The 14,345-nt window shown below is 43.4% G+C and overlaps 1 protein-coding gene across 1 annotated transcript in view; it reads left to right on the forward strand.

Moving 5' to 3' along the window:
* Positions 1 to 14,345, forward strand: part of MORC1 (MORC family CW-type zinc finger 1) — a gene marked incomplete at its 5' end in the record, with an annotated part of 95,639 nt that overhangs the window by 20,162 nt on the left and 61,132 nt on the right. The window contains 2 exons of the mRNA XM_084647446.1: positions 2,889 to 3,014; positions 14,199 to 14,278. Of these exons, the coding sequence (XP_084503572.1) occupies positions 2,889 to 3,014; positions 14,199 to 14,278 (206 nt within the window). The remainder of the gene's footprint in view (positions 1 to 2,888; positions 3,015 to 14,198; positions 14,279 to 14,345) is intronic.

Consider the following 14,345-nt stretch of genomic DNA (forward strand, 5'->3'; position numbering starts at 1 on the left):
CTGGAGCAAAGGTTTGGATGAATATCTGTAATCAATAGTACATGGTTACATACACCAGTAAAAGTATTTTATTGGGGAACTGTCAATTGATTAGGAACTGAAAAACAGCATGGATATGTTGTCATTCAGAAATGAGAGCAGGGTGTCAAGGAAAAGTAATGCAGAAATGCCTTTCTTTGACTGGCGGATGCAGGGGTTGGGGGGAGGTAACATAGGATCAAAAGGCAAATATGGCATAGTTGCCCAGTTGTGCAAATAAGCTTTTTCACTCTCTAATAAAACTGAGTAAACAATGCAGATGTGAATGTTTATATGTTGTACAATTTCTCTGCTCCCTGTGCTGTCTGTAACAAATGAACTGTATGTTCTGCTACCTCAGATGTCCCATTGTGATCAGTATTGAGGGATTGCCAGCCAATATTAGGGGCAAATAAGAAAATGGGTGCAATTCTTTAAATGAGAGCTATAATGTACCCATTGGACTTAGATGACACTTGATTTAGTACATCATCTTTCCAAAGCATCCTGGGTAGTGGGCCCTCAGATAGGTGGCCACAGTTTATTTCTGAAGGGGACTCACTAACACAACAGGACTCTGTTACTCCTCACATCCCTTGTCATTTTAAGAAAGGGATGATAAATCTTTCTGGTTCCTCTCTTTCTTCCCTTCCCCATGCTCCCCCACCCCCTTCACTTTCCACCTGGCCTATGGCAATCCCTCCAAAGAGATTCTTAGAAAATACCAGTGTAAAAACTTCATAGGAATGGGATTCTGTTGTAAAGAAGCCTAAGCAAGTTAAAAGCCCACCTCTCATTGAATTTTCATTGGGTCCTGTGTGCCTAATTCCCTCTTGCTTCTTTGAAAATCCAAGGCTATAAGACTTGGGTTTCTGAATAACAGCTGTCCACAGATCTCAAAGCGAAGATTATGCAAACCACTGTAATAATTTCTAATACACTAGAGACAAAATTGATAATTCAGATAACTGTAACTTAGATATTTGATCTTAAAATGCAGCTAGTTAAATTCTGTCTACTTATGACACAATTTTCATCTTCTCTGAGGCTGCTTGCTGCAGCACATTTTAAATTAATTTAAAATTATTAATGCAATAATTCCAAGACTTGAGGTTTATTTTTTAATTTAGAGATCTAAGAAGAGTTCACAGAACTAAATCTTGACTATAAGGTAGTTATTCACAATTGAAATTAGACCTTTTCTGTACTTGTGTCTCAAGTACAATGGAAATTGTTCTGGGAGACATCCTATGTATTGTATACATGGGGAAGTAGTAGTAAAGATAATTGAGTGCACATTTTAATTAAAATGACCAATTTAATGTAATATGTATTTTTTAGAAGGGACAGTAAAGAGAAGGGACAATAGCAAGAAAATTAGATAAGAGAGGGAGAAATAGTAGGCTGAGGAAGAGAGGGGATCTGGAGGGAAAGGAAATATGTGGAAAACTAAACGGGTTAGGAACAGAGGTTGTGAAAAAAGAGTCTCAAGGAAAATGTTTGAGTTGGGGCCATTATCTGAGCACTTTCATAATGCTACTGTGGATAACCCTGAGTTCTGTACCAGTAACAAAATAGATGAATGATGGCTGCCTAAGCATGTTTGCTCAAGCACCCTATGCTGTGTGAAGGAAGCAGACAGAACTTGGTTGCAAGCAGTAGAGAGCATAGGGTGACCAGATGTCCTGATTTTGTAGGGACAGTCCCGATTTTTGGGTCTTTTTCTCACATAGGCACCTATTACCCCCCACCTCCTGTCCCGATTTTTGACACTTGCTATCTGGTCAGCCTAAGAGAGCACAAAGTGCAGGGCTGATGAACCAACAGGATCTATGGCCTAGAGTAGAACTTTCTGTAAGTGGGGAAGGATAACCAAAAATATCAGTGGTACTTGTCACTGTTGAGAGGTGGAGGCTGTCTGGTCTGTGCAGGGCATGCTTATGGTCTTATCTTCTTTTGGCTGAAATATGGCATTGCCTCAATCACATTAGTACTTTAAACAAATAATATGTTTTGCTCTACTAGAGAAATCACCAGAACAAGTCATCCTTCCCTAGTCCCTGGGTTGCTTCACTAATGATGTCTTCCCCACCCCACACCCACTTGGGCCTTGCAACTTCCCCTCCTCTTTGGTAAGACAGGGAGCTTGTCTTCTGACTGGCCTCTTCCCAGAGCCTCCTGGATATAGAGCTCAAAGATATTGGCTGGAAAGTCTCTTGTTCATTCTATAGTTTAGGGTGGCTGGGGGCCTAGAGAGCCCACTAGGGTGAGAGTGCTCCAGAGTCTTCAGCCAGGAAAGGAAGGAGAGCTAAAGAGGCAATCAGGGTTGGAACGACAGGGCTATCCAGCAAGGCTCTCTGCTATCCAGCCCAGCTCATCAGATTGAACTCCAGTCTCTCACTTTCATATCTCTTCCTCATCTGTAAAGCACCATAGATGTTTGTGGCATAATACTGTGGGAAAACTAGATTCCCAGGGTTGAGTAAGTTAACTTCTTGCATGGTAATGTCTGCAGCCTGAAGCTGTGCGGCATTAAATCCCACTGTTAGTGAGATTTTCATACTATAGGTCAACAGCATCCCATTATAAAACTAATTTCTAGCCAAATCAAGAACTGTACTGTAGTTTTTAGTGCCATCAGCTGAAGCCCAGTGCACAAATTGCAGTTCATTTGCAAGGTTCTTACAAACTTACTCTGGAGAAAACCTTCCAAAATCTTTTAATACCTACAGAGAGCACTGCAGAAATCCAGCGCATTTTAGTTTAATGAGTCTGGGGGTGGGCATGTTGTCTTAGGTTATTACGCATCTAATTTTTCCGTGTAGTAGAGTTCACGCTTTGTGGTCTTGCTTACATATTGGATGTTTCAGCCTTCCAGAGCGATGGTCACTCAGAGCCTATACAGCTGTATTGTATTTTGACCCGCATATGAGGATATTCATTCAAGCTGAGAAAGTAGAAACTAAGTGCCTGCCTTACTGCTTTTACAGACCCAGGTGAGTAAGCTTTCATTGCTGTTACACTCTTAAATATTTTAATTTTCAAACCAGTGCACTTGAAAGCCTAAGTAGCCTTTTTGTCATGGTGGGAAATTGATTTTGATGGCAATGTGACTTATAATTTAAGCAAAGTTCAAATTGCATTGGCAGGCAGGTCTGCTAAAGTGTAACCATCTGTGACAAATGCTTGGCAGTTACCATGACCCAGGGCAAAGAACCTGCTACATAAGATAATCAACTAAAGAGGGATTTTTGTTTTCACTTGGATGCATCTAAGGTGCTTCTGTTCTTGTACGAAAGATGCAGTATAAGAGTATAGGTCACTTATGTGGTTTATTTTTAATGACCCCCTAATCCTGTTAGTTTATCGTTTGTATGGGGTTGCTCCTAAAGTAAATCTTACTGAGCCCAGGTAGTGCACTGATCATATTCCCATTGTAGTTAGGGACCCAACTCCTCCTGGAAGGGGAAAAATGGCTTTCATTGTGGGTATAGCTGTGTGGTTGGTTAGCTGGTGTGTAGTGTGCAACAGAGATACTAATATAAAAAACTAGCAGAAGCATAACAGTGTAGTTGGGGGCTTAGATATTGGAGTCCTGTTTAAAACAAGCTTGTATTTTAATATCTAACATGAGATTTTTTTTTGTACCAGGTGCATAGGGTTTCCAAGCACTTTAAAGATTAGGATACACAAATCTTGGGGTTCTCTAGTATCCCGCGGTGTGATTTCTAAAGTGCCCTAATGTGTTGCACATTAATTGGTCCCTGGGGACTCTGTTGGTGATCTCTAAAGTAGTACTGTTTGAAACAGTACTGTATTAAAGGCTCATGAGGGAGCCTTTGGTGTGTACCCGCAGGGTCTACGTGGACCAATTAATGTGCAACATGTTAGTGTGCTTTAGAAATCCTACCCCCTAGAGTGTATTCCTCTACCGAAGCACTTCGACTTCATCCTGCAACTACCATGGTGGGCTGAGACGAGGAAAACCTATAGCTGAAAGCACAGCCCGATAGTTTCACCGAATTTAAACTAAGAGGCAAATGTTGTGAACAGGAAGACAGATTAGAGGCATATTTTAGAACTTGGAACTAAAATATGTAGGTTAATACTTGGTGCCCAATAGAATTTTTACAAAAGAGCTCAGTGTTGATCTAACTTTGTTCCTATTGAAGTATGAAATTTTCTTAAAAGAGAACAGAGTTTGGCCAACATGGAGTGATTTTTTGTTTTTAAATCCCACTCTACATATTGTTGTCAACTACCCTAGGATAATCAATTTATTTACTAATAAATTGATCACTTTAGTGGGAGTCATCATGTATTCTATTTTGCATCACACAACTGGATTTTATGAAAGTTGCATCTGTTTTCCAACTTGCATATCACTTTTGGAACATATTGTATATCATGCTATGTAAATACATACATGTAACTTACATATAGCAATCCAAACTCGAGAGCACCACGTATCTCCTGGATAAGTTAAATGGACTTCTGACCACTGATCAAAAGGAAAATGCCAAATCAGTGACACTAGCTTCTACAATTTATACTTCTCAAATTACAGATCATAAACTCTTGGCCTTTCTCCATTGACTATAGCTGACTTAAAGATTCCTTAATGCCCTAGCTCTTCCTCAGTCGAAGATCACTCTAGCTTTACCCATCTCTGTTTTATCACCATGTTGGGCCTGCCATAGGGCTTTTCTGGAGCAGCTGACCTTTCTTAACCTTGTTGAGGGACTTGGATTTATGGCAATTGTTCTCGGTTCCAAAGCCACTAGCTCTTATCCAAATACTGAGAACAGCTCCTTCTAATTGTGAACTTTATTTTTTGCTTAATAGCTTAACAATAGAGGAGAGATGGAGCCTGCACTGCAGAGAGTGCAAGTCTAGGGTAGAAACAGTTCAGTCACACAATACAATCAAATGAATTACATCTCCAAATAGCTGGGAATGTGTTTGTAAAAAAAAAAAAAATTAAACTGGGTTAGATACTGTATATGTTGGTGGATCACACAGTTTCATGGAAAAGCAGCAAATGGAAGGATTTGAATGAGGCACAATTGAAAGGGGAGAGTGCAATGGGCATCTTGTAAAAGTATTTGGTAAGTTAGAGAAGGATACCAAAGGGGTGCGAAGATGAGTCGCTTGGGATGAATGTAGACCAAAGTATTAATAGGGAATAGTAAGAAACAAGCTGGCATATAACGCAGTGGAATCATTCACTTTCTATCCTAAACAGTTATGTAGTGTTGCTGTGTGGTCTTTCATAATTGCCACATTACGTCTGAGAGGTGGCTGCCTGTTAAGTGGCGTGTCAAATAATCCTTTTGTGTAGTTTATCAGGTTAAATTGGAAAATACTCTGGGTTAAAAGTGAATATAGCATTGTAAAGTCACTAATCCATGGGCCTGGATGTAACTTGTAGCAGCAGATACAGAATCATAGAATCATAGAATATCAGGGTTGGAAGGGACCTCAGGAGGTCATCTAGTCCAACCCCCTGCTCAAAGCAGGACCAATCCCCAATTTTTACCCCAGATCCCTAAATGGCCCCCTCAAGGATTGAACTCACAACCCTGGGTTTAGCAGGCCAAAGCTCAAACCACTGAGCTATCCCTCCCCCCCCACCCCAGTGTAGATAAGCAAACTATTGTTCTATAACTTGCCCCCTCTCCCCCCCCAACATTAGTGCTCAAGGGGGAGAGACTGCTTGTCAGAATCCTGCTGGCATATCTCAGTGTATGCCACTTTCTGGCTGAAGCTTAGCATAACTTCAATGTTCATGTTCTTGCAGTAGTGTAATAGCCCTCATTTCAAGCTAAGTGTTAAAATCAATTTTGCAGCACCAAAAATATCATTCCTTCTGAAAATAACTGCTGTGAATATCCCAATAATTGTAGAAGTGTGCTCTCTAGGTGAAATATTCACTCTTTCAATCACTTTCAGTGTCTGTTCTATTTTAATGTCCTATGTATTTTGCTCGTTCAATTTGCGTGACCCTCTTTGTCTGATCACTTTTGAATATTGAGCCGGTTATCCTGGTTCTCAGTTATTTTTAATGGAGTGTTTTGAGACTTTGTTCTATATTAAGTACAAAGTGTCAGTTTCCTTTAACATCTTGTATCTGGTTTTGCTCACTTTTCCAGTGAAATGAGAATCCTATCATATTTTAACAATTTGTTCCAAACTGAGAACTTGATGCTAGAATGTAATGAGTTCTTCGGGATTCCTTATTATAAAGCCATCTTTCAACAAGGAGCCCCTCCCCAAAACTACAAAATTAGTCTCTGCCACCAGCTTCCCCTCTCCCTTCCCAAAATCATTTTTGCTTCCTCAGTTTATGACTGGTTTTAAGTAGAAGTCAAGGAAAGCTGCTTGGGTAATTCCAGAAAATGCTGGCTCTGTAATCCATATATTGGTCCTATATCCTTTCTCAATAGTGGAGATGGAGAGGGAGCAAGCATATCACTCACATTGGCCAGCTTGGAGTGGTACAAATGGAGCCTTAGTCCAGTCTGGAAGCTATGGAGGCCTTGCCTTAGTCCTCTGCTGCTAATTCCTTGTTGCTTTATACTGAGTGCTCAACTTAGAGAGAACAAAAATAAAGTGCTACAGAAGTGCTATGGGTGGGAGAGACCAGAATGTAAGTGGTCCAGAAGTTTGGGCTCACCCCTCTCCTGAGGTAGACATCACTTCTTTTCAGGCTGCCTCATTGCCAGTCGGCTTTCCCCAAATGTGGACACCCAATGTGTGACTTTCCATTCTGATGAGGTTCCTTGGAAGGAGCTGTTGCTCCACTGTAGCTCAGAACTATGTTCTGACACCTTCTTGTGCTCTCCAGCATGACTCATTTCTTTCTACGGCATTTCATCTATCAACCAACAATCTGGGAGGACAGGCTTTTGGTAAGGCCAGCTCTGTGACCTCACAAACTTGTGTGGGGAATAGCTGTGGCCACTTTTCATCTTTGTGTTTTCTGTATAAGGGTTTTTGTTTTCTGCCAATGAGAAGTGGCTTCTGTAATTTTCTCGCTTTTGGGTGCGTTGTATGGGATCACACCCTATATAGTTCATTTTCCCCTCATGCATTTCTGCCTGGTAACTTCTGCTTCCTGCCAGTCATTATTAAAACCCACCCACACTTCCTGTGTTTTAAATTCCCTGATTCTTAGGGCTTTCATGGAGAGAATTGCTGGTGTTCTACAGTACAGTAATGAATCCTGTAGCTGGTGGGACACATGCATTTTTATGTCATGGGCTGACAGTTTACACATCTGATCCCTTGCTTTCATTTGATCCACAGAACTCTTGAAGGAAAGCCAGGTCAGACAAGGGCACAGGTTCGTCTGACAGTTAATCATTGGCTCATATTTTGTCTCCTTGACTTCCATGAGCTTATGAAAACTTCCACTTCAGTAACCATATTCCCTCCACACCCCCAGCCATGTAACCTCTTGGTTTGCTGATACTCCTGGCTATGCATTTATTTTTTCTGTACAAGATTGTTTCCATTTACCTCTCAGATATTCCTACAGTTTTCAGTGAACTTCATATTAACTAACCTTTCTTCTTCAGCCTGTGTCATGAAATCACAGATGATGACAATAAGGGGGTGCAAATTGTCAGTTTGCATCAAGACCTTTGAAACTGCTCCATCAAAACCACAACAGCTAAAATATCATGCTGAATTGAACACTGTGCATTCAAAACTTGGCTTTCAGAGCAACTAACAGTCTCTGTTAGAGGTCATACTGCCAGAAACATATCTGTATTCATTTATAACTTTGCCATGTGGGCACCCACAGGTTACTACATTAATATGACCTGATGATCACTTTAGATAAGCTATTACCAGCAGGACAGTGGGGTGGGAATAGGTATTGTTTCATATTCTCTGTGTATATATAAAGCCTGCTGCAGTTTCCACGATATGCATCTGAGGAAGTGAGCTGTAGCTCACGAAAACTTATGCTCTAATAAATTGGTTAGTCTCCAAGGTGCCACAAGTACTCCTTTTCTTTTTACATTAATATGGTAAGTTCACCACCCCTATTAATACTGGTTGGTACATTTGATAGTAGTTCAGGATGTTCCTGTGTAGGAGAGTGAGAACTGACAAAACCAATTATGTAACAATATTTTCTGTTGCTCGTTCCTCAGTCCACTCAGATTTTCTGCTAATTTTTTTTCATTAGGAAATAAGTTATGGGGACTAGTTATGTCCCTTGTGATTTTTTGCTTCCTCCTTGTTTCAGTAGATGGAGCTATACCATCTAATTTTCCCTTGTACAAGAGCTAAGAGGAAGAAGTATAACAGACATAAAGAAGAGCTCTGTGTAGCTCAAAAGCTTGTCTCTCTCACCAACAGAAGTTGGTCCAATAAAAGATATTACCTCGCCCACCTTGGCTCTTTAAATACAATACTTAATAATTTTCTCCCTTGGAATTGGAGGTTTATGGTCCATCCTATATTTTAGCTTACTAACATCTTAAAGTTAATATTAATGTTAATGCATATATTTATACTGCAAGCTACTGGAAGCTGACTGTGCCTCTATTAGTTTTAAATGTCTTCAGTATGTAATATATCATTATGGTTTCTCATTATCATACCTGTGAGAGGATAGTTAACAGACTTTCTGGCTGGGCTGGCCATGGACCTCTTCAAACAATAGTAAAAGGGCTACGTGTATTATTTTGAGGACGCTTCACCACAGATTGTGTACAAATGATGAGAAACATTGAACAATATATTATGTTAAGCTTACTAGTGCAACATTAAGTACCAAGTAACTTACAACATAATTTGTTTTTTTCCAGTCTGGAAACTTCTCATTGTTTTTCCAAGGCATTTCCATAGAAATCTCAAGTCCTTTGGTCAGTCTATTAATTGGAAAAACCAATTGGTTTCTTTCTGTTTCTAACTTCGAAAACCTAGATACTGTGTTATTAGATGACTTCTCTCCCGAACACACTAGACTAGGTACCCTCTTGGTGTATCTCTCTGATACCACACTAAATACAAGATAAATGTTTGCAAGACTGTTTTATATTATTATTCTTAAATAGTACTTTTCATCCACAGATCTCAGATCCGTTCCAAATCACATGAATACTTAACTTCAAACTTGGTATTAGGAAGAAGTGTTCAAATGAAACAACATTCAGTTTACTAATTTTCATTGTGTAGCTAGATTTTCATTTAAATGCTTACAATTTAGATCAGATTCTTCAAGGTAATTAGGAATTCATGAAATCCACCCTCCAGTTATTTTTTGTACTTCAATATAACAACAAATCCATTGGCAGTTACTGGTTTCCATATTCATAGGTAGCTTTACTTTGTTTTTTAAATAGCATAAATTGACAGACTAGAGAGTGCTGTTACATAAATATACTCTTCTGGTTATTTTCACAGAATCATTAGTTAAAGACAACCACGGGCTTGTCTACACTATGGGCACTCCAGTGGCATGGCTACAGTGGAGTGGCACCATAATGTAGACATTTTCTACAGTAACACAAAGGATTTTTCCATTGCTGTAATTTGTCCACCTCCCCGAACAACGATAGTTAGGTTGACAGAAGCATTCTTCCATTGACCTAGCTGTGCCTACACTGAGGGAGAGCGGTAGGTCAGCATAGCTACAACGTGGATTGTCACACCTCAAACCCCCCTAGCTATTCAACCTAAATTTTAAGTGTACACCAGACCTTAGTAATGAGACTAATTCACTTTTCAGATGTTGGCAGCGTTGTTTGAGTGTATCCCAGCATGTTAAATCGTTTTTAATGTCTAAGAACCCTTTTCCATTTCAGTTTTATCTAGAAAAAAATGCTTCCTGTATTAGCAATTAGTAGTCTATTCAAATTTCAAACTAATGCTTGAGATCACAATACTGTATTGCTGCATTTTTTTAAAAAAATACAAAACAACTCTAGTTCCATCTCTTATATGCAAAGTTGTCATAATGACATCTCTTTTCACCTTAGTTTCCTCCATTGAGCAGTTTGGCTGCAATAAAAAGGACTGCAAGGCACTAAAATATTAATCTGCATCGTAAACATTTACAAACTTGTTTGTACGCTTTTGGTTAAAGGCCATTCTTTAATTGAAATTAGAGTCATTAGAGTGATTTTCCTGAGGATAGTAAAAACACACATGTAAATAGGTGACAGTATAAAAAGTAATTGACTTTAAATATGCTGTTATAAAAGTTGTCCCCTGACTCTTTAAAATCTGATACTTTATATATACACAGTTGCATGTGGAATACTTTTCACTTGAAGTACAAATTCCTTTTATGGATGATGATAAGCAGATAATGTCAAATCCTGCTGGTTGGTTAGTACAGTTAACTTGAGTGATGCTATGTGCATGAGTAAGGTGAGCAGTTAATTGCTCCAGTGGCTTGAAATAGTTGTGTTGGTATGTGTTAAACTATGACATTTTGGAATTCACCCAGGCCAGTACGGGGTTGGGTCACCATCTGTTTTGTAACCCTAGTTATCTTGTGGTTACGCAGGGTTGGTCCAGAGCTCTCACACCAACAGGCTGGTAGCAGCCCACAAGCCTCGCCCTACTGCTGGGACCAGTGCCTTTCCCTGGACTCCCATAGAGAAAGTGTTAAGTTTGCTGCCTCTGAGAGACCATGAAACACTCCAGCCTGTCAGTTTTCTAGAAGCACACACTTTACTGACCTTATACAGCTCTGATTGTTTTTAGTGAAAGCAAAATGAGTTTATTAACAAAAGAACATGGATTAAGTGATACCAAGTAAAAGGGATAAAGGTAGCAAATAAAAGTGAAAGCACACATCTTAAAAACTAAACAATCTAGAAAGATACAGTCTCTGTTCCAGATGATTCCTCTCATCCACAGTCTCCATTCCAGATTTTGCTGGCCAGGAGCCATCACAGAGATCAAATTGCTTGCTTCCTTAGTCTCTTTCTGTTCCTTTTATCTGTGTAGCAGACCGCAGACTCACTGGTGTGTTGCCTCGGGAATTAGCTCAATTCCAGCTCTCGGAGCACTCTCTGCCGGCCTCCATCTCTCCTGCCTCAGGCCCCGTGTCCCTCCTGGACCCCAATTCCATTTACCTGGGGTTCTGCCCTGCAGCAGTACCCCCACACTCTGTGTCTCCCCTCCCAGGAGACCCCCCTCACCCTATGCCTACCTTGCCTCAGTGGCTACTGCCAGTCATCATCTAGCCCCCTCTCATGGGGCAAATTGCAGTCTGTAATGGCCACTCATCATTGGCAAGGGGGATGGACCTGCAGCCTTTCCCAGCAGCCCCAGTACCTCCCCTGGCCTTTAACAAGGCCTCAGTCTGGGGAGTTGTCAGGCTGGAGCTCCCCAGCTCCTCTTGCCCTTCCCTAGCACTGCTCTGCCCAAGGTACCCTGTGCTCCCAGGCAGCTAGGTCCTTCTCTCTCCAAAGCGAGAGAGAGACTGTTTGCCTTCTGGCCCGGCAGCTCTTTTATAGGGCCCAGCCTGGCCCTGATTGGCTGCCTCCCAGCCTTTTCTTATTGTGTTTCAGCCCCAGTCCTCTCCAAGGGCTGGCTTTTAACCCTTTCAGGGCCAGAGCAGGGTGACTGCCCCGCTGCAATCCCCAAAGGGATTTTCTTTGTCTTATAAGTTGGGAAGGACTCCTCTGGATTCAGTCTCCACTGTTTCACTGGGATGCAGGAGCCACATTAATTCTCTGTGTTTAGAGTTCAGGATCAGAACAACCCCTGCTGATGCAGCTTTAAATCTTTGTTTACTGCTAATATGTAAATTGAAGTAAACCCACATTCCTTTGTCTAGAACAAACCTTTAAAGGTTTATCACCTTTACAGAGGCTTAGCTGTTTGGTCTTAAATATGTTCTAGTAACATCATACAGTGGCAATTCATAACTTTACATATAATGTTATCATTGTAAAATGCATGTGTGTGTTATTAATAACTAGTGTGTTATTAGTTTTCATATAATACCTTACACATTACCTTTTGGATAAATACCATGTCAACAGAGTGTTGGGTGTGGTGAGTTATTTGGGTCTGATGAGAGACAATGTATCCAAAGCCACTGTGCTTTAAGGGCTCTTAGGGTCAGAGGTGGCAGGTTTGTAGACATTTTGGTGGTGCCCAGAACCCGCCCCCCAAACTCCCTCCCAGAGCCTTAGGCAGGTGGGGGGTGGAGTTTGGGGGGTGGGAGGAGGTCTGGGGTGCCGGCCCTGGGCTGGGGCAGGGGATTGGGGGGGCAGGAAGGGGGCAGGGGGCAGGCTCTGGGAGGGAGTTTGGGTGCAGAAGGGCTGAGAGGTTGGGCTCTGGGATGGAGTTGGGGTGCAGGAGGGGGCTCCGTGCTGGGGCAGCAGGTGGGAGAGCAGGTGCAGGCTCTGGGATGGAGTTTGAGTGCAGGCTGTGGGCTGGGGCAAGGGGTGGGGGGTGCAGGCTCTGGGAGGGAGTTTGTGGGCAGGAGAGAGTGTGTGGGAAGGGGTGGGGGGCAGGCTCTGGGACAGAGTTTGGGGGTGGGAAGGGGTGCGGAGGGAGGGGGTGGGGCCTGGGGATGAGGGGTGTGGGGTGGGACTGGGGATGAGAGGTTAATGATGCAGGAGGGGGCTCAGGGCTGGGGCAGAGGGTTAGGCTGCGGGGGATGAGGGCTCTGGCTGGGGCTGGGAATGAGGGGTTTGGGGTGTGGGAGGGGCTCAGGGCTAGGGCAGAGGGTTGCGGTGCGGGGGTGTGAGGGCTCTGACTGGGGGTGCGGGCTCTGGGGTGGGATGGGGCAGGGCTGGGGGTGAGTTTGGGGTGCAATCAGGCTTCCCCAGGGCTGGGGCCAGAGAGGAGGACTCCCCTCAGCCCTCTCCCTTCCAGCAGCAGTGAGCTCTTGGGGAAGGCCCCCCCCCCGTCCCCCAGCAGCACGCTCACCCCGCATCACAGTCACTGCATGTGCTCCTAGGGCCCCTCTCAGGCCCGGGAAGCCCCGTCACCTCCCCTGTGGTGGGTGCCGGGGGAGGGCTGCCATCACGTGTGTGCTTCCTCCCCTGCTGCTACTCCTCACTGTAGCCTCACTGGGGGTGAGGGATGGGGCTGCCCCTTGCCCAGCATGGGGCAGGAGAGGTGACTGCAGGTGAGGGGGCCCTGTGCTGGTGGAGGGTCCCACCGGAAAAGGGAAGGGTCTGAGACAGAAGGGCAGGGTCAGGGTTAGCCTGCCCTGCCACTCGGGGATGGGGGGCACTAGGACCCTGCAGCAGCAGTTGATGCCCAGAGCCAGCAGAGTGGAAGCACCCAGCGTGGAGCTGCAGGGGAGAGGCAGGGATGCTGGGGGGAGCCTGGGGAAGGTGCGCAGGGGCAGCAAATGGGGGCCGGGAGACCCTCTGGGGAGGTGTGGGGGGCAGCTGGTGGGGTCGGGGGAGAGACTGGACCCCAAACATTGGTGGAGCCTGGCCCCAGGGCCCTGAATATTGCTGGAGCCCGGGCACCATGCGGCCCATATAACTTGCCACCCCTGCTTAGGGTATGTCTACATTGCAATTAAAACCCTCAGCTGGCTCGTGCCAGCTGACTCAGGCTCAAGGAGCTGGAACTGCAGGGCTGTTTACTTGTGGTGCAGACTTCCAGGCTCAGTCTGCAGCCTGACCTGTGAGAAACTTCCACCTCACAGGGTCCCAGACCCCAGGCTCAGGCCTGAGCCCAGAAATCTACACTGCAATTAAACAGCCCCGCAGCCCAAGCCCTGCGAGCCCAAGTCAGCTGGCACAGGCCAGCCCCAGGTGTCTAACTGCAGTGTAGACACATCCCCTACAGTCACATAAAGACATCATAGGCATTCTGGATACAAACATTGTGATGCATGTATTCTGGATGCAAACATTTCCCTTTAGTGCCATGAATTTCAAAAGTGCATCAATCAATCTTTGTTTCAAAAATAATATTACAGAGGTGAGATGAAGTTAAAGGTTCTAAATTGCTTCTGGGAGGTAGTCTATCTACAACTTCTTTAGCACTTATTAGCATATACAAAGTGGCAGTTTTGTGGCAGACCTTGTTGGCATTGGCCTCTGAGAAGGTAAATTAATCCGAAGGTAATGTGCATTATAACATGTACTGCATAACATTTGTTTGCTCCTGTGACTGCTCTGGTGTGTGTTGAAAATGCAGGTCATAATGATTTTACCATTCTGTCGTAACAGAATGTACCCGTACGTCACATCATCGTTTAAAGGCACTGCAGTGGAAGAAATAAAGAAGGCAGAAGTGGATGTGAAGATTGGTTTGTAATACCCTGAACTAACCATTTTTAGTACTATAACTTTGCTTTTTATTTCAAAATTGTGGCT

This window comes from Lepidochelys olivacea, assembly GCF_965140295.1.
Source record: "Lepidochelys olivacea isolate rLepOli2 genome assembly, chromosome: 1".
Taxonomy (NCBI): domain Eukaryota; kingdom Metazoa; phylum Chordata; order Testudines; family Cheloniidae; genus Lepidochelys; species Lepidochelys olivacea.